General features: G+C 42.1%; 4 protein-coding genes and 1 long non-coding RNA gene across 5 annotated transcripts; 1 reads left to right on the forward strand and 4 right to left on the reverse strand.

The window, feature by feature from the left end:
• Positions 1–2050: 2050 nt before the first annotated feature.
• Positions 2051–3999, reverse strand: LOC136524431 (probable L-ascorbate peroxidase 8, chloroplastic). The gene is made up of 6 exons (XM_066517811.1): positions 3990–3999; positions 3114–3214; positions 2935–3022; positions 2744–2811; positions 2578–2664; positions 2051–2113 (listed from the first exon to the last, which is right to left on the reverse strand). The coding sequence occupies exons 1-6, from the start codon at positions 3997–3999 to the stop codon at positions 2051–2053; spliced, it is 417 nt and encodes a 138-aa protein (XP_066373908.1).
• Positions 4000–4265: 266 nt separating this feature from the next.
• On the reverse strand, positions 4266–6229 carry LOC136519933 (uncharacterized). Its single transcript, XR_010775079.1, has 4 exons — positions 6010–6229; positions 5152–5227; positions 4947–5062; positions 4266–4575 (listed from the first exon to the last, which is right to left on the reverse strand). It is a non-coding gene; the product is annotated as an uncharacterized lncRNA (long non-coding RNA).
• Positions 6230–10661: 4432 nt separating this feature from the next.
• On the forward strand, positions 10662–11796 carry LOC136524432 (uncharacterized). The gene is made up of 3 exons (XM_066517813.1): positions 10662–11001; positions 11077–11120; positions 11281–11796. Exons 1-3 carry the CDS (start codon positions 10662–10664, stop codon positions 11794–11796), a joined length of 900 nt encoding a protein of 299 aa, XP_066373910.1.
• A 325-nt stretch (positions 11797–12121) lies between these two features.
• Positions 12122–13500, reverse strand: LOC136524433 (uncharacterized). The gene is made up of 3 exons (XM_066517814.1): positions 13259–13500; positions 12835–13169; positions 12122–12630 (listed from the first exon to the last, which is right to left on the reverse strand). Exons 1-3 carry the CDS (start codon positions 13498–13500, stop codon positions 12122–12124), a joined length of 1086 nt encoding a protein of 361 aa, XP_066373911.1.
• Positions 13501–15071: 1571 nt separating this feature from the next.
• On the reverse strand, positions 15072–19218 carry LOC136521831 (NAC domain-containing protein 21/22-like). The gene is made up of 3 exons (XM_066515593.1): positions 18874–19218; positions 16921–17192; positions 15072–15831 (listed from the first exon to the last, which is right to left on the reverse strand). The coding sequence occupies exons 1-3, from the start codon at positions 19079–19081 to the stop codon at positions 15394–15396; spliced, it is 918 nt and encodes a 305-aa protein (XP_066371690.1). The 5' UTR covers positions 19082–19218; the 3' UTR covers positions 15072–15393.
• Positions 19219–19435: the final 217 nt, after the last annotated feature.

Here is a 19435-nt window from a genome sequence, read left to right on the forward strand (position 1 = left end):
AACAAATCCGGAAGAAACTTCGGGAAACACTGTGGTAATTGGGAACTTACTAGTTATAGAAGCCCCAGCAAGGTTCTCCCCAGTATTCACCACGGCAGGGAGGACATCAAGAGGGATCAGGTCAATAAAGTTGTGCCCCAATCCCTACGAAAAGAATAAAACAACAAGACAAGAAAAATTAAGCAAAAAAAGATACAATAAAAGAAATACAGAAAGTACCCACGCGAAGAGAAAATGACTTACAGCTGGGGGTGGGTTGTTGGCGGAGAACTCGGAAATAGTAAGCGGGACAACGCTCGCTCCTTTCAGCATCTTCTGGAGACGCTCGAGAACCTCCTCGTCGGTCAACTCAAGAGCAGGGACCATTCGCGAAGGATCCTCAGCCCCAGAGTACTCGAAGCCAAGGTGCTCTCGCTCCTTCAGAGGCTGAACACGGCGACGAAGAAAGCTCGAGACAATACCAAAGCCAGTCAAGCCCTACTGTTTTAGAATACTTATCCTATCAAGAAATGGCTGGATTGCCTGAACCTCAGCCGTTGTCACAGGGTTCTTATCCCATCGGTCATTAACCAAGGGACCAGATCCAGAGTGAACAACAAGAGAAGGAATCAGATTGGCGGCATAAAACCAGTCGGCACGCCAATCCCTTACAGAATCAACCAGGTCATAGTCAAAGAACTTGCTCTTAAGACCCTGGTGAAATTGAATCCCGCAACCACCAAGAACACTGGTGTCTTCGCGGCGGGGTTGGGGTTTCAGACGAAAGAAGTAACAAAAGAGAGAAAGAGAAGGGGGAATTCCAAGGAAAGTTTCACAAAGATGAACAAAGATAGAAAGGTGAAGGACTGCATTAGGAGCAAGATGATTCAGGCAAATCCCAAAATAGTTGAGAAATTGATGAAGAAAGGCGGAGGCAGGAAGGCAAAGTCCAGCACGAATGAAGGAGATGAAAAGAACGATCTCACCAGGACCTGGAGCTAGGGTTTCAAGACAAGAGATGGGCAGTAAAGAAAAAGAAGATGAAAGGTCTTTAAATAGATTTTACAGTGATAAAAACGACCCACCAGGCCCGTTAAAGCACGGTGTGAGAACGCAACGGTCCATTTACTGACACAACTAAAATGACAGAGGGCACAAATCCACACAACAGTTGAATTCAACAGGCAGATTTTAGACTTATCCATCCAGCACTACAGCGGAGTTATCAGATTACTGCAAAAAACAACCCATCAACCATGAAGAAAAGAAGGGCTACCTCACAAGGAACATAAGAACTCGGTTCTTACGGAAAGAACTCAGGAATCTCATGAACAACCAGGACTATAACAGAAAAATAAATGACAACTCAGAAGACTAGATTCTTTCCATTACAAGCGACTTCAAAAATAGAAGATTACAAATCTTACAAGACCCAATGAACTTGCACTACACCACAACCCCAGAATAGCGACGTACCGTCGGTCGCTATAGATCGATATAGCGACGTTCCATTGGTCGGTATAGATCTATGCCGACACTTAGCTAGAGTCGCTGAAAGTGGCGTCGGTATAGCCTATACCGACCGACACATTTTTAGCGACCGACAGTCTGACGCCTTAGGGGCTATATATACCGACACATAGTTTGAGGCTATAAATACTTTTAGCAACTAACAGTCCAACGCGAATCATTCATATAGAGACAATATATTTGTTGCTGGTCAGCAGTACATAATGAAACCCAAATTATCTATTGTCAACGCACAAACGTTCAATACAATATGCATTAACCATACATACAAGGACATTGATTAATATGAGCATAAAACATTGACAATAGATTCATTCATATATGATCCATTCATATATGAGTAGCCCAATGTAAGGTCGGTCAGATTCAACATCATAAGTATAAGATACATTAGAAGCTCGCAAACATGAAGTTTGTGCATGAGCAAGCCATCAACATCCCTACATCTACCTCATGTGACCAAAAGTCATACAACATCTACCTCATGCAACCAAAAGTCATACATCCACCACTTGTGACCAAAAGCTTAGCTCACTAACACCTAAAGCCACTTCAACCACTCAACTATCCATGATTGCCCTCCAGGCTCACCAGGCCCATCCTTCTGCAAAATGCAATGACAGGAACACCTCAGTACTGGTTAATTGAAACTAACCATTTTCACAACCTGCCTGGTAATGAAGTTTGCAAAGAAGATAGTCTAGGTATGAGAAGTGAGAAGAACAAAAGTTTCATTTGTCAATTAAAAAACGTCAAGAGGTGGAGAATAGTACAATACCAAGAATACTGGCTATCAGGTAAGTTTTTGCGTCTTGATTATGTTCTGTCACTAAACATAGCAAAAGGAGACAGACTATAGAAGTTATCAAGTCTTATCAAGTAACTCCACTGTAAGGCAAAGAACCCCAGGAATTCTAAGTCACAACATGATAGCAAAGTGTGTATTCTGTACTCAAAATATAGAATAATGGATAGCGTACAGTTCGAGCATGCCCAAAAACTCCATATTATTGAAAATAACCTATTGTTTCTTATTTAAACTGAAGCAAATAGAACATAAAAACATACGGTATATTTTGTTTCTGGTTTTCCCCAGCCACTCCGGTCAGGCCTTGCTCTTCCAAGTGTATGTGCTCCAGATAGTGCAACAATTTCCTGCACAAATGCCCCGGAAGTTCAATGACATAGCTCAAGAAAATATAGATAGACAGTTAAGTTTCAAAACCCGCCACACCTTGTCATCAAGGCCCATTCTATAGAATACCTCCCTAAGGTGTTCAGCCGGATCACGTGGGCCAGCGTCTGCAGAACATGTGCATTAGCAACAATTTAGTTTGATACCTCTCATAAGTCACATTTCAAGCATTGAACAAAACAAAAAATGAGACATTGGTATGGAATGAAGAACCCATTGGAAACACTGACTAGGAAGCCTCCCTTCAGGTGGACACTGCTCAGCTGCTGTGACATCAACCCGCCCATATTTCATTGGAATTTTTGGGCCACCAGCTTCCTGTATTATGCGATTGACCAAACATATTACTACATAGACTTGACTGATCAAATGACCAAGTGAGATACTTAAGCAGAGAAAGGACAATGACCTCAATTGCCATAGCACTTGCTAACTGGAACAAATCTACGTAAGTGATACCTGGGTATTTGTCCTTGATAGGTTGGATAAGCTCAAATGCATTAATCAGACCTGTGAAAATCAAGTCAAAATCTGCAAGTTACTACTGACCTAGTTCAATGGTACATATAGTGACTAAACAATTACGTGCAATGCTGCACGGAACTAATTTCCACTAATCAGCCCAGTAAAATGCAAGGGAAACAAGCACAATGGCAGGTGCACGCTAAGCAGATAGGGCAGGCGCACGCTGAGCAATAAAATAGATGTAGCAACCAGTGGCAATTACATATAAAAAATACAATTGAGGAATTGCTAAATTACTAAATCTCTTCATAGATAAAAAAATGTCTGGGTATAAAGTTTTCAGAGTACACTATTTATCTGAAGAAATTTCAAATGTTAGGTTATGATAGTATTACAGAAATCTGTTGAAATTATCATGAAAAGAGAGGCCATCTTTCTTCTGCTAGCCTGCTACCTTACTCTGATTCACATGCCACCGGTCTTCAAAAAATTGCAACACAATGGATGCAGATATTTATACTAATGCATTCATTGCTTTTATAATGTGTTCTGTTAATTCACAAGAGTACATGATCCAAAAGAATAGCAAATGCAGTTGTCGATCATCAGTCAGAGAGTAGTGAAAGCTCCTACAACTATTGCCTCGAAGGGAGAAGGTTCCAAACACTGAGTATTAACTGTACTATCACTGCACCATGGATCAGTGTTTAGTGCCACAACTGTACATGCTGAACAAAGAATGCTAAAAATAATTCAACGAAGCATATTTCAGAAATGCAGTGAGAATAGAACCCAACTCTAGATCCAAATCTCCACATACCACACACCATAGTTTCAAGAAGAAATGGTGTAAAAACTCACATCAGTCCTTAGCTTGAATGGCCTAGTAATGGTGTTTTTTCTGCACTTTCCGGTTGTCCTGTTTCAGCATTTCAGCTACCTGCATTCAATCAATAGGTGAGATTTCAGTATTTCTTCAAGTACCTTCAGTATCTGTTAGATACAGATAACAATGGTGCTTTCAGTACCTTTCAAGTACTCTATTGGTCTATATGATCAAATGCAGAAGTGGTTACTGTTTGTAAATCGATTTGAGTCATTCACCATTACTTTGCTAATTAAGTAATCAGACACAGATTTAAACAGGAATAGTTGCAGTGTCCAAAAAATACTAGATAACAGAGATCCTAAATTTGATCAACAGATAAGCTTAAAATACAATGAGAACAAGCAAATTGAAATAAAGAAGCAACATGTCAACGTCTCCGAGTGAGGCAGGGAAAACTATCATCAGCTTCATCTAAGTACCCTCCGGAGAAAATGTTTTCAGTTTGCTTGTGGGAGTCATTATCACTACAGTTTTTGCTATCACCACCCCTCCCCTGTTCAGTAGCACAAATGCACACCTGGGTAAAGGAATGATAATCAACGTAAGAAAGTTAACCGGTAACAAACCCATGCCCACCCCAAAATATCTTCACTTAATTACCATTTTGGACGATACAAACCTCGGGCATTACTTGGTGAAAAATCTAATGATGGAATTTCCAGATTATAAATCTAAATATCCCTTTTGTATATTTGTGGCTAAGTTTCAAAAAAGTGAGTGCAATCATTTTTTGGGTCACAACAGATGTAGTTTTTCACAAAAGCATGCTTTGCTCTGGTAATCATATAACAGGCATCAACAACAGAATAATTGGACCGTGTCACCACTGTTCTTGGTCAACTGTGTGAGTCATGCGGTAGTGATAGATTAAAGACAGTACTCCCTCACCTGTAAACAGTTTATAAGCATTTGGCAGATCACGCTTTTGGGTGGCATAAAAAATGTCATTCCTGGATGAGAGACATAGACCAGGATCAACGATGATTGGCCTTATTTGTCTTTCCCTGGATGCAGAGACAGACAGACAATATAAATAACTTCCAGCCCTAAATTGAGAGAGAGACTAGAACCAAAAATGATAAAGTGCCCTTACTCCTTCCAACCAATATAGCTAGTATGCTGAATGAAGTTGAGATCCTTCGGTAGGTATGAAAAAACATGCAGGAGGTCTGCAAACAATTTGGAAATCAAGTTACCTTCATAAACTAATACCTTTCCACTAGCTGTCAACAATTTATGACATAAATGAGTAAAAGTAACAAACAGCTATCGTAAACTCTGATAAGATTAAAGTAGCAAGTTCCCATGGCTTCAAGCTCCATTCATAAATGCATGCTAGGTGCATAGGACTCAAGTAGGCAGTAATAGCATAAACCTTAGAAAAAAAATAATCTGCTGCCCAAGCTCAATGAAAACCAATCGAAAGTATTGGTTGACTAAGACTACAATATTCTTTGTGGGACAAATTATGTCCCCCATTCTAATTGCATTATTTCCAAACTAAAAAAAGGGGTAGGGAATTTAAAAATAGTGGCCAGGAGTAAAGATAGCTAATACAATCTTATTTACAAACTCTAGCGTGACACTTCCATTAATCGTTGGGAGTGTTAATTCAATTAAAATACTAACATGAGCATGCTTTTATAGATGAAGTGAATTTTTTTCCTTGGTGAATCGGCATAAGGTGATACAACAAACTGATTATCTAGTTTCAACCTGTTCCTTTAGAGACCTACCAAAAAAACGAGTTATATTCCTTAAAGCCATCCTAGCCCCATTCTTTCAAACCTTTCTATATCCATTCTCATGCATTAGCATGATCTTCTGAAAAACAATTCATGGTTGCTGATTATCATGTATTCCACTTTCGTAAACCTTTGAAGGAGAGCACACAAAAATAAAGGGGAAGCATGATGTTCATGTCATTCAGAAGGGGGAGGGTGGTACCAACCTGAACACGAGCTTGCAGGGGCATGATCTCAAGGACACATCACGCCACAGATCCCAGCTGCTGGAGCCGTACTCGAGCCGGCCGCCGCTGGATGACACTGGTGCCATCGTCGCAGGCCAAATCATCGATAGAGCGCGTGGAGCATGACGGGCTCGATGCCCCCATCCAGCAGGCCGGACCTCACACTGCCTTTGGCCGGCCCTCTCCGTCCTAGGTCCGGATCAAGGCCGAGCACATAGCTCTCCTCCGGTCGCTCTAGGCCCGGATCGAAGCCGAACAGCTATCCTCCGGCCACCCTAGGCCCGGAACAAGGCCGAGCAGCTGTCCCCAGGGCACCCTTAGCCAGATCTGGGCCACGTGCGGGGATGCCTTTGTCGGGGCTGCACCCCTGAGCCAACGAGGATAGAAGAGGGGCAGAGGGGAGCCAGCGAAGTGGGAGGCGAGGCGGCAGTGGGTGGTGTCTGAGTGCGCAAGGCAACGGCGGCGGTCTTGTGCGGCGGCGGCGGTAGTGGAGTTGGGCGGGCGGGCGCAGAGAGAGGCGGTGGCGTGATAAGAGCTGAGGGAGACTGAACGCAAATGTTAGGGTTTGCAGTATTTGGGCCAAGTCTTACCGTTAGTTAAGGCCTTTTTTTTGTTTTCAACTTCCCGCGATGGACCTTTCGTTTGTTTTCAGTTCCCGCGGACGGACAGGCCTATATACCGACTAATAGTTCGTCCTTTTTATGGATCTGTCCCGACCGATCGTCTGATTGTACAGCTAAATATCTATACCGACCGATAGTTCAACGTAAAAGGTACATTTACCGACACTTGATTTGTGAGCAAGCTATACCGACCGACGGTTCAACGGTATTAGTATATTTATAACGACACACGTGTGACGCTATATTAGTGTTGTGGTGTAGTGTTGGTACCATGAAAAGCAAAGTAGCAAACAGGAACCCGGACACGGCTAGGCTCTGGAACGACTATGTGTCCCAAATTGCTACTCAGAAGGACAAACCACCATCGGCTACACTGTTTTCTTCAAAGGACGGACGCAGTGCATCCAAGGCGGAAATCAGGAGCACGGCGGGACAACATGGAGCAGAGAAGGCCGGCAGACATCTGTCTACCCAAGACCGATGTGATGCTGGATATGATGTTGATCTGCACCGGACAGTCTCAGGACAGGCGACGAGGATCAACCCAGAACTGCTAGATGAAGGAATGAAGCCCACATCACAAGACTTCCTCTAACTACCGCCACGTACATCCTGGTACAATGCTGCTGCGGGATTAGCCTACCTCTAATCCCTATCATAAGACTTCCTCCAGCTACGACAAGACTCACAGAAACTACAAAACACGCCCGGGGGCTGCTCTACTTCGCAAACTACCATGTTTATGACCACGAAGGTTTCAACAGAATGTTGAACGAATGAAAATAAGCACTCCGGGAGGGTATTTATAGATCGAAGGAGCGGTGCACATGGACTAGGAGTACTAATGAAATAAGCCTAACAAAGGACACAGTGAAAAGACAGGGCTCAATAATGGAAGACTCAGGCGAGAGGGAACAGTACTCGAAGACGAGCATATTCGGAAGAATATACCAACACAGTACAACCCGTGAATAAAAGACATTTACACTCAACCACCACCATACAACTACATCTGACAACAGCAGACTACCAGAGAATACGCCAAGACTCTGCATCCGAGTTCTTCCTGAACAAAACAACTCGGATATATGCTCGGGGGCTGCAAAAGGAGAGGTATACAGTTCTTTCGAACAACTCAGATTCAAGACCCACCAACTTTTTGTTCCAAACAGCAAGAGGCTCGGGGGCTACACTCAGTGAGTGCACTTTTTTCTTCGAAAAAGCGCACGTCACTCAGAACACTTCTTCAAGACAGATGACTTCAAGGCCACAAGATAAAAAGAACCCGAATACAGCTAAATCAGAGCTCTTTTCAACAAGGAAGCCGGGGAACCTTTCAACGAAGAATCAGGAAGATTTCAAGAAAAGACCCTCAAGCTCCTTATGCCAAACAGCAAGAGGCTTGGGGGCTACATCCAAATGGGGGTACTTTTTTCTTCAAAAAGGTACACACCACGCGAAGATCTCACGAAAGCGCTACACGGTTTTGCTCAAGAAAGCACTCGGATGACGCTTGTTCCTGCTCGACAAGACTTGAAGGAACAAGACGAGGCTTCCAGAACTCAACCATGAAGTGCTCAGGGGCTTGTCGGTGCGGGACCCACGGGATACCCCGCAAGGAAGGGAGAAGAACTAGCCTGACTAGGATTCTTCCCCTGTAATCTTAGTAGTAGTATTATCCTGTAATCCTACTAGGAACTCTCATTGTAAACCAACTAGGACTCTGGCCTCCTGACTATATAAAGGAGGACAGGGCTCCTTGAATCGGAAGTGAAGACAACAATTGTACAACACAAGACTTACAATCAATCCAACGCAAAGGCTAACGCCGACTGGACGTAGGGCTATTACTCGATCTACGATCGAGGGCCCGAACCAGGATAAATCGACTATCTCTTGCGTTAACCGTCGAGTTCTGCATACGCTGAAGCCCGAACATACTGCCCCGGGTACCCCTGTGGCAGGCTATCGGTGGTCAAACATCGACAATCATATATATATATATACATACGTCCTGAATATAGGAAATAGCAAATTCGCAACAGCTACAGACCACGCCATGCATGAACTGTTCCCATGTGTGCACCGTACTGGAACTATAACAGCATCTCCAACCGATCCCTCACTCAGCCCCCTATCCATCTTTTGAGGGTCAAACCACAAAAATAGCTCTCCAACCGATCCCTCATCCGACTCCCACCCGATGAGAGACCCTCATCCATCGCCTCCCATCCCTCACATGTAGTCGACCGCACGAGATCCCTCATCCACGGCGGGAGCAACCGCCGCGAGCCTGCGCGCGCTCGGACATCTCCGCTCGTGCCTACTCTGCGTCGACGCCGCCGGTCTCCGACGCTGCCGTGCCGGCTCTATCGTCGACCAGGTATGCCCATCCTCCAATCGTATTTAGTAGCTGTAGAGACGAGGAGAGAGAGACCGCATCTACTAGATCCCATCGTGGGGAGAAGATAGATCAGCTACGGTCGGTTGGAGCAGCGAGCACTGCTCGTGCGCTGGTTGGGCAGGTCAGCAAGCTCCGCCGCGCTACTGCCTGCCCCCTGGCCCCTCCTCCTCGCCCTCTTCTGTCAATTGTTGGTGGTGGATTTGTGATGCGGGATTTTTTTTTCATCTTCTTCCTTCTTCTCGCGGTGTCTCGGAATCTTGGCTTCTCTGGATTGCTGTCAATCTCTGCTTCTCAATTTTGGTTAGTTTTGGGGGTTGAGCGGGCGATCGTCGCGTCCGGATCTGATGATTCTCGCATGGCCTCCTTCTCTTCACGAAATCTTGCTGCCCCTTGGGGACTGACGCCACTATTGTTGTTTGTTGGTCTTGCCGCGGCTCCGATCTGTTCAGTCTCGGGGGAATTCGACCCATGCTTCTGTGCTGCCTTGAATGCTCAACCGTGTCAAGAGTGAATGCTGCTACTGGGATTGTGGGAGTGTGATGCTCTTATTTAGATTGCTGTCTTGTACTAGGTAGCAGCCTTTAAGCACCAATCTGGCTGCAATTCATTTAGCTCATATGTGCTCATTCCTTAGTTTTTGCTGTGGAAATCTCCAACAACTTTGCGTTCATCTGAAATATCGGCAGTACCATTTGTAGCCACCTTGATACTAGGCAAAGTTATCTGGATCCTTCGCAGGCATGGGCTAGGAATGGCATCAGTTTGTCCCATGTTCCCATGGGTGGAACGGGGATAACATTTTCTTAGTTTTAAATACTGGTACCACCTACAAATGAACGGGGATAACATTTTCTCAGTTTAAAATTCGACAGATTTATAAGGGCATTTATTCATGGATTGGAAAACAGAAAAATGCAAACACGTTACTTCTTCAGCCATGCATTAAATTAGTTATTTTGTGCAGCTGGAAACTCATAGCTTTATTTTTCTGTTTATTACTCAATGAAACTGATCGCTTAGGGGTAATGACCATCACCTCAGGCTTCCATAAACAAGTCCCAGCCCTTTCGTAATGTAAAGAATTGATCGGTATACAAGGTCTGATCAACTTCATTGTCATTAATTTCTAAATGTCCCAATATACATGTATATTTATTTATTTTTCTGACAAGACTGCTCACAAAGCATAAAATTTATTTGTCGCTGACCCTCTCTTATGTTAATCCTGATATATAATGTAGTATGTTTCTCTGAAATCAGAATGCACATGTTATCTCTTTTTCAGAAGTCTTCCTAAAGTAGTATGTTTCCTTTTAGGAAGAGAAAGGGTCATTGTCGTTCAATGCTTGTATGCTACTATTTTTTTGGATAGCAGATTATTGCTTCTCCTGGGCTTGATGACAGCGATTCTGATAAGATCATAGTGGAATATTTTTATACATTGCATATTTTTTTGGATAGCAGATTATTGCTTCTCCTGGGCAAGACCGACTCTGTTGGCTAGAGCATTGCATATTTTTATTTTGTTTATACAGGTAAGTTGTAGTACTTAATTGGAACTGGAATTAATAGCATAACTTGTTACGGGCCTGTGGCACAGGAAGATGGAAATGCCCAGCTTCGATGATGTTTTTGGGAGCAATGTGGAAAACACCGAGGTTGATTATTTTGGTATCTCACCTGAAGATGGAAATGGCCAATGTGGCACAGGGTCTTATTTTGGTATCTCACCTGAAGGACAGAATGTTGTTGAACAAGCCTCTCAGTCTACGAAAGGAAGCAAGAAGAGATCAAAAAATTTCACTTTAAAAGAGGATAACATGTTGGTGGAAGCATGGCTAGAAGTAAGCTTGGATGCAGTTCAAGGCGTCGACCAACCTCGTGCTACCTATTGGCAACGAATTCATGATTACTTCCATGAGCACAAGGATTTTCAATCTGATTGTAATATTAGTTCTCTCTCTCATCGCTGGGGTATCATTAATGAAAGTGTTAACAGATTTTGTGGATGGTTAACAGCGATTCAAAATAGAAACCAAAGCGGTGTGACTGAACAAGATGAGGTAAGAGGCATTTTCTTTCAATTTGTTAGAAATGTATATGTGCATTCATGGTTACTAACACATATTAAATTGTGTAGATACAACAAGCACTTGAAATGTACAAGGAGAAAGATGAGAAAAAAGAACGTTTTCATTGATGCATTGCTGGAATGTATTGCAGCATGAACAAAAGTGGACTGACCAAAGACCTGCAAAAAAACAGAAGTCATCTTCCAGGGAAGGTCCAAGGTCGTGTACTCCTGAAACCAATGAAAGTCATCTTGGTGATGAAGAGCAGGGTCCCAGCCATACTTCACCAAGGAAAGGTAGGCCTATTGGTAAAAAGAAGGAGAAAGATCGCCGAGGTAAAAATCTTGTCGCTCATGGAGAAAACCTATACATGGAAGCAATGGAAAATATGTGGCTCAAGAGACAGAAGGCCGAAGAGTTGAGAGAGATTAGGAAAAAAGAGCGTAATGATCAAAGATTAGCTGTAGAGACTAGAAGGCTTGAACTGAAGCAAGAAGTAGAGAATAGGAAGCTTGATCTGAAGCAACGAGAACTACAACTGAAACAAAGGCAGGACGATGAGAAAGTGATGAATATGGATCTTAGTTCTTTGAGTGAACGGCAACAAATATTCTACAAGACAATGCAAGATCAGATCATTGCTCCTCTTGGTGGTGGAGCACTTTGAGATGACAGTTATATGTGTGGGGCATTATGTGTGTGGGGCAATATTTGTGAACCATCGTGTCATTTAAGTATTGTTGTAGGACCTATGTAAGAACAATATGTCCGAACCACTAAGTTTAATTCTTGTTGCCTCTATATGTGGACTATGAGCTATGTGTGTCTTTAAATAGAAGGCACGATACATGGTGCATGCTTAATAAAACGATGAGTACAAGCCTCAATAATAAATTACATAGTACATGATTACAAGCCTGAATAAATTATATAGTGCTAAATTACATAGTAAAATGATGACTACAAGCCTCAATAAAGTACATGGTACATGATTAGTACAAGTCTGCATGACGTTGCCAAAGATGCTCAATTAGGTCCTCCTTAAGCTGGCTGTGGGTTTCCATGTTTCTAATATTGTGATGAGCTTGCATGAACTCATGTAGCTCATGTGTGCGATTACGAACTTCACGCTGTGTAGGTCTCACTAGCTGGCCAATACCCTTGTAGTGGAAGTCGTCTTCTTCATTTCTCTCATCTTCGACTATCATGTTATGCATAATGACACAAGCTGTCATAATTTCTCTAAGTGTTTCTTTATCCCAGCTACGAGCTGGCCCACGAACAATGGCAAAACGAGCTTGTAAAACACCAAAGGCTCGTTCCACATCCTTCCGTACTGCTTCTTGTGCCTTGGCGAAGTATTTCCTCTTATTGCCATGCGGATTAGTTATGGTCTTTACAAATGTTTCCCACTTGGGATATATACCATCTGCTAGATAATACCCCATTGTATAATTATGATCATTGATGATAAAATTAACTTGAGGAGCCTCCCCTTCGGCTAGCTTGGAGAAAAGATGTGAACGGTGAAGAACATTGATATCATTGAGAGACCCTGGCAAACCAAAAAAAGCATGTCAAATCCATAGATCTTTGGAAGCAACAGCTTCAAGGAAAATAGTGGGCTCACGCTTATGACCGGTATATTGACCATGCCATGCCACAGGGTAGTTTTTCCATTGCCAATGCATACAATCTATGCTACCAAGCATTCCTGGAAAACCTCTGCGCTCACCTATTGCAAGTAATCTGGCAGTATCATGCTCATTTGGAGATCTTAAGTATTCACCTCCAAACACTTCGACTACAGCTATAACAAACCTTTTAAGACTCTCTAGGGTCGTACTTTCACCAATGCGAATATATTGATCCATAAAATCTGCCGGTACTCCATAACTAATCATCATCAATGCTGCAGTAACCTTCTGCAAACATGATAACCCAAGTCGTCCACATCTATCTCTTTTTTGCACAAAATAATTGTCATGTTGTTCTATAGCTTGCATTATGCGAAGAAACAAAGGACGGGCCATTCTAAACCTGAGCAAAGAAATGAGAATAAAAAAAACTTACACATAGAAAGAGCATGATAAAAGAGAGCAAATGAATTGACCAAGATATTTGCAAACCTGCGTCGGAATATAGATTCCCCATAGGTTGGATGCTCCGAGAAATAGTCATTGTAGAGTCTAAAATGGCCACTTTCTCTTTCTTTATGAATATAGTTCCGGCCAGGTATAGAACCTCCCCAACGTGGATTATTCAAAGCTAGATATTGAGTGTGGGCTTGGTGTAATGCACTAAGGATGAGCTCAGGCTCATCATCATCATCTGAAGATGAGGATGAATCTAAGCGAGAGAGACGACTCATTTCTGGTGGAGAAGGAACAACAGAGTAGAGAAGGAGCAAAAAACAAATGAGTTGGTGTATGAACCAGGTGAGTGTGCAAGCATATATAAAGATAAAATCAGGAGACGTTGGAATATAGCCGTTTGGAGTAGAGCCATTTGAAATAGAGCCGTTCGAAATAGAGCCGTTGGAAATAGATTCGTTTGAAATAGAGCCGTTTGAAATAGAGACGTTGCAACAAATTTGCTGGAATATGGACTTCTAAAAAAGAGACGTTGAAAAAATTGTCATTACAAAAAATGGCCATTGGAATGTAGCCATTAATCAAAAGTATAAACATTGAAAATATAGCTATTAAAAATGGTTGATTTGTTAGTTACAAGATATGCATAAAATAGAGGTGGAAGAAAGTAGGGAGGCAAATATGAGGGATCGGATGGAGTTCACAGCTAAGTAGGGGATGGAATTTGGATGAGGGAGCCCTATTTTCAAGGATAGGGGTTCAAAATTTGAGGGTTCGGTTGGAGATGCTCTAACAAGCTAGTAGTTCATTCTTCAGATACAAGTACAGGCTCAACCACACATGATCGAATTCCTCCGTTTAGTTTGGAAAATCTAGCTCTGAACCATTAATACGCTGTTAGGAGATCACAAGTCTACCCCATCAAAGTCCACAGAAAGTACAAGCTTGGAATTTTCACACGCATCCATGAATGATTAGTCGTACTACTATATACCCAGCTTGCATATCCATAGGGTCAAATGGAGGCATATCAACTTGGCATCAGGGAATGAAAAATATTGCTAGTTTATGGCAGATTAGCTGGCCAGCTAGCTTGTGTACTTGCAGATTTATCATGCATTATATTGAGTGACACATGTTGTTCATATATATATAGTTTGTGTTTTCTTGACGGTTTCCTGCTCTGCCAGTAATCTCAGCCTGTTGAAGATTTAGTGGTAATTGATAAATATGTTAGTAAACAGTTACTATCTAAGGTCAAGGGATCATATATATGTATATCAAGAGCAGATACGTGTGAACTCAAATCCCTTTCGCAGTATATATTAAAAGAACGAGAACAACCACCTATGACTATGTTTGTCTTTCCTTTTGTCCACTTGGAGGAGAGGATTCTTCGTCTGCATAAAAAATCTTCAAATTAGTAATCCATCCCAGTATATATGTACAGGTTTTGGCGATTTCGTGATCCACTTTGACTGAATATATAACTTCAACTTGTTCTTCTGAAGTTCTCTGCAACAGGTTATAAAGAGAACACCTCGAGTAATACGAGCTCGAGCTACTAGTTAAAAACTGTCTCAAGTGAGAATCGTTCTATACTTCTATAATAAATCCACAAAATGAACTGGGAATTAAAAAAACTCTGTCCAATTTTTGATATTCTATATCAGACACCATGAAAATATAAAATGGGTGCCTATTGACAATACAGGATAAACCTCCCTCAGAAGGGACAGAACCTGATAGTATATATATATATATATATAGCACAATAATAGACATATCGACCTGTCTAGAGCAAGCTGTATACATGCATACACATAACGGAATAATAGACAAAGGACCATATGAGAATAAGATTCTATTCTTGGTTTGCCATCACGCGCTGTGTTTTTTTTCTTCTAACTGCGCCATAGTACACAAATAATGTATTTACATCTGTCGTCATTGATGGCATAAGGCATATATACATATATATCTCTTCTCATTTCTCCTTTATATGTATATATATATATATATATACCTATTACAGCTACATGCAATACCACACAGAGGAGGCACACGCACCCAAGCCCTCTTTAGCACTCATCTATCCCTCCTTTTGTTGTCGAGAAATTCCGATCCGGTCCGTATCACCCTCCATGGCAATAATCTTCCTATAAAATCAATTAATTGAACGAATTCCACATCTGTGTGAATCCACTCTCCGCTAAGTACTCAAACCCATCCTGAGAAAAATTGCTTTGAGGCGCCTCCCTCTTGACGTTGCCTTCGAACCTGCTGAACTGGCTCATGAGAACATCCTTGATTATTGACTTCCCCATGTGCTGCTCCGGATCGGCCATGGCAGCGGCAGAGGACAGCGGAGCGTTCATCGATGACGAAGGCTGAGAGGGGTTACTGGAGAAGCAGGGCACTTGCTCATAACCCTCTAGGTTTTGCACTGATGAGCCAGGCTGGTCAAAGGAAATATTGTAGTTGTTGTCAATGAGGGGAGGCAATGAAGTTGTGGCTGCATCAATATTGAAGCTTCTGCTACTCTCTGTGGGTGGATTTGCAACTGTTGCCCTACTCTTGTAGAAAACTCTACACAAGACCCAGTCCTCCTGTGCATCATATCATACATAAAAAAAATCAGATGAGAATTAGGCCAATATATAATAAGTAAATGGTGAAGAAGTCATGAGAAGTATTTATTTATTTTTAAGGAAGAGTATGTGTGTGTGTGTGTGTTGTTATAAAATGAAAAGAAATTGATGGGAGATATGAATGCCTAGAGAAAACCTGCTGCGCATGACAGTGACAAATCATTGAGTAGTAAAGGCCCTGTTCGTTTGCCTTATGAGCCGTACTGCGAAGGAGCAGTGTTTTTCTCTCACAACAAATCAGCGAATAGTACTTTCAGCCATGGCTTTTCAGCGAACAGGACCAAAGAAAGTCTCAAGTACAAAAAAAATGTAAAGTTCTTAATTAGCATTAATACAATACTATGACCATCAGTTCTTTCAACAGTAAACCATGTAGCGATTGAACTGTGTTGTCTTAATCCAAAACCATATACGCCTTTACTTTAATTTATTTATTCTCCAAATGACACGTAAACTCGTGGTAACACTAAGAACTAAGTAATTTGTCAACTTGACAGTAAATTTGGCGCTCGTGCCTTTCTCTCTCTCTCTTGAATAGGCGAGAGGACACATATGGGCAGAATGAGCTGGCATTCCATTGTCCAGTACATGTGATTACGCAAATACAAATATGAATGAAGAAAAAGAGTCTGCATATATATAGTACTAACTTCGTCCTCAAGTGTCATGAACAAATTATGTTTGTATTTTAGTTCACACAGATATATATATTGCACTTCTCAAAATCTTTGAAATATACTTCTCATAAGATCACCATTATTTGGAAAAAGAAAACTATAGTGATGCTTCTGAGGATTTCACAACCATAGTTTAGCTTAATTTATCCATATATAGGAAAACCGGATGGGGCCAACTCCATTATTTCATTACCCCAAATAAATCGTTTTCCTACTACGTATGTGTTATGTATTGCTCATTGGATAGATATATGATGCATTTTTATATCCATCGGATGGGAAACTGATCGAGAATAAAATAAAAACAATGAACTATCATGTTCAACTAAAAAAGGACACATAATAATGAAAAATCAAGTCAATATGTTACCTTGAAAGGTAATTTCATGGAATCACCTTGCGCTTCCATGCGAAATTCATGCATAACCCACTCAGTCTTCTTTCCCTTTGGGGCTCTACCTTGATAAAACACAAGGGTTTTGCGCATACCAACAAGTAACCCTTTCCTGCTTATCGGACGGTCTTTCCCCGTAGCCTTCCAATATCCCGAATCAGTTGCTCTGTTTGTACGTTGGCCGGTGGCATACTTTCTATCCCTAAGGCTGTAGAAATACCACTCTTTTCCACCAATGCACGCGATATCTGAATTTGAGAACAAGAATCAGTTAGTTAATAAACGAACAAACGAGGTTAATGATAATTAATAACACTGCTGTTGTAAATCATTTTCACATTTGGTTAGATGTAAACATGTACGTACTATCAATACACAATCATTAATCCAATAGATTAAAAAACTGTGCTAAACCAGAGCCAACATGTACTATTTGTTATTGTAATAATGGAGAGAAGGGATAAAAGCAGAATTAGGAAGAAAAAATAATATGTTCTTCACCATTGATTGTCTTAATCTATTTTGACAAGATTTTTTTGCCGCAGTATTCTACTAGTAGCAAAGTGAGAGACCTTCTTTTGGTGTTTGTCCCCATCCATTTGGCTGTTAATTCCCTTTAAGGATGAAGCAAAGCGAGAGAATATTTGATAGCATGGCAGGAACAGGGACAGATGAGGATATAAGGCCAAGATGGGGCCAAACAAACTCTTGGCAGTGAGAATATCCTTCTGTTATATGGGGAAAGGGAAGGCGACAAGGAGGCAGACAAGACGTGTGAATTTAGCTCTCAGTAGATTTTGTGGATGCATATATAGGTTAAAAACAGCTAGCTAGAGTTCCGATCCAGCTGAACTTTTCTTTTTTAAAACATAATTCATGCAAGGATTTGAGAGAGTTCTTGCAAACTGTCTCTCCTCAGCTATTGTTGCACATAAATATATATTTGCATCGAGATGGTCTGACTATGCATGGTTTTGTTTATGCCTTAGCCCTTAGATCATCAAAGACTTTTCAAAAGAAGGGAGCTAATAAATACAGAAGATTAATTAAATGCTCCAAAAAAAAGAAAAACGATGGCATGGGCACACCCCAAAAAGAGGGCGAAAAAGAAAGGGATAAGCGACGATTGAAGGAAAGAAAAGTAAGGGGTTCTTGAGGTATGGGATGGGTGCATAGTTGCATCTTGCAAGTTGATCGGTGAAAGTTGCAGCAGGATGTCATGGTCGCCTCACTTATGGCTCGGAGTGGGACAGTTTGAACTAGCATATGCAGTACACTTGTGGTTATATTCATGCATCTTAGATTTCGGAGGCGCGCAATTAATCGAATCGAAGTACATAAGTGTATGTATTACTTTTGTGCTATTTGAAGGAGAAACATGCAACGATGTAGGCGAAAGGAACAAAGAGAATTTTCTTGGAATAGATCGATGACTACTAGTAGCTAATAATGGAGAGAAGGTATGGCAGCTGGTTTTATTTTAAGATCTCTTGTAGATCGATGAGCCAACAGGAGGACATGTGCATGCATGATTGGCAACCTTATTACAAACAGATATGATCAGCAACCGTATCTTGGATGATACAAGCAAGGTGTAGACTTGTATATGTCTGGAACGGATCACAGATCGTACGACTACTATCTCATTAAAAAATTTGATTAGCACAAAAGGATTATTTGAGATAGATCAATCATTAGTCATCAGGAACACATAACATAATAACAAATCAGAACCCAAAGGGAATAGTGCTCTCAGAGAGGGGAAAAGGAAAACACCCAAAAGGAAGGAGGAAGAAGAAGAATTCGCAGCGCAATTAAGAGAACTTGGCAAGGCAAAAACTCGATCGATCTTGGGCAGAAATTAAGGACAGGCATATGTACAAAATGATCAGGAACAACAAGGTAGTGCTAGGTCGTCTGATCACATACCAGGAAGGTCCCAGGGCTCGCACTTGTTGAGATCGACGTCGACCATGGTGGGGCAGCCGTAGATGCTCACCACCACCTGGCCTCCGCCGCCGGCGCCACCGCCGAGCTTCTTGGCCAGGTAGTCGAGCACGAGCTCGTCGTCCCGCGGGTGGAACCTGAACCCCGGAGGCAGCCTGGCCTCCACCATGCTAAGCGAGTTGATGGCCATCGTCGTCGCGGCAAGCAGCCCGCGCCGCTCTCAGGGACCAGTCCCTCCCTCCTGCTATCCCTGCAGGCCTGGATGGATAGATGGAGCTGCTTCTGCAAGATGGATCGATTCTACTCCTACCTTGTATCATACAAGGGAAATTAAGAAGAAGCTGGAGAGCGGCGAGAGGCGGGCGTTATATAACAGGCCGGAGGAGCCGCTGGTGGTCAACTTCTGTGGATGCCCTGCTGCTAGAGCGAGAGAGAGAGATAGGTAGGGGTAGAGAGAGATGGAGAGAGGAAGAGAGACTTTTCTTGGGTAGTGTGTCGAAGCCAGGTGGCAGGCTTTGTTAGGCGGTGAGCTCAGACGGCCATG

Source organism: Miscanthus floridulus, chromosome 18 (assembly GCF_019320115.1).
Source record: "Miscanthus floridulus cultivar M001 chromosome 18, ASM1932011v1, whole genome shotgun sequence".
NCBI classification, from domain to species: domain Eukaryota; kingdom Viridiplantae; phylum Streptophyta; class Magnoliopsida; order Poales; family Poaceae; genus Miscanthus; species Miscanthus floridulus.

Bases quoted from the DNA above. Each gene is read 5' to 3' on its own strand.
- LOC136524431 (XM_066517811.1), bottom strand. The intron at 3,023-3,113 runs GTCATTGTCCTT...CGCATAATACAG, and splicing joins CAAGTGCTATGGCAATTGAG to GAAGCTGGTGGCCCAAAAAT. The intron at 2,114-2,577 runs GTATGTTTTTAT...TGCATTTTGCAG, and splicing joins AACCAGAAACAAAATATACC to AAGGATGGGCCTGGTGAGCC.
- LOC136524432 (XM_066517813.1), top strand. From the start codon at position 10,662: ATGGAAATGCCCAGCTTCGATGATGTTTTTGGGAGCAATGTGGAAAAC. The intron at 11,002-11,076 runs GTAATATTAGTT...GATGGTTAACAG, and splicing joins CAAGGATTTTCAATCTGATT to CGATTCAAAATAGAAACCAA. The intron at 11,121-11,280 runs GTAAGAGGCATT...AATGTATTGCAG, and splicing joins GTGTGACTGAACAAGATGAG to CATGAACAAAAGTGGACTGA.
- LOC136524433 (XM_066517814.1), bottom strand. From the start codon at position 13,500: ATGAGTCGTCTCTCTCGCTTAGATTCATCCTCATCTTCAGATGATGAT. The intron at 13,170-13,258 runs GTTTGCAAATAT...TTCTTTGCTCAG, and splicing joins GAATCTATATTCCGACGCAG to GTTTAGAATGGCCCGTCCTT. The intron at 12,631-12,834 runs GTAGCATAGATT...TCTCCAAGCTAG, and splicing joins AGGTTTTCCAGGAATGCTTG to CCGAAGGGGAGGCTCCTCAA.
- LOC136521831 (XM_066515593.1), bottom strand. From the start codon at position 19,081: ATGGCCATCAACTCGCTTAGCATGGTGGAGGCCAGGCTGCCTCCGGGG. The intron at 17,193-18,873 runs GTATGTGATCAG...TCTCAAATTCAG, and splicing joins CGAGCCCTGGGACCTTCCTG to ATATCGCGTGCATTGGTGGA. The intron at 15,832-16,920 runs GTAACATATTGA...TATGATGCACAG, and splicing joins CCATGAAATTACCTTTCAAG to GAGGACTGGGTCTTGTGTAG.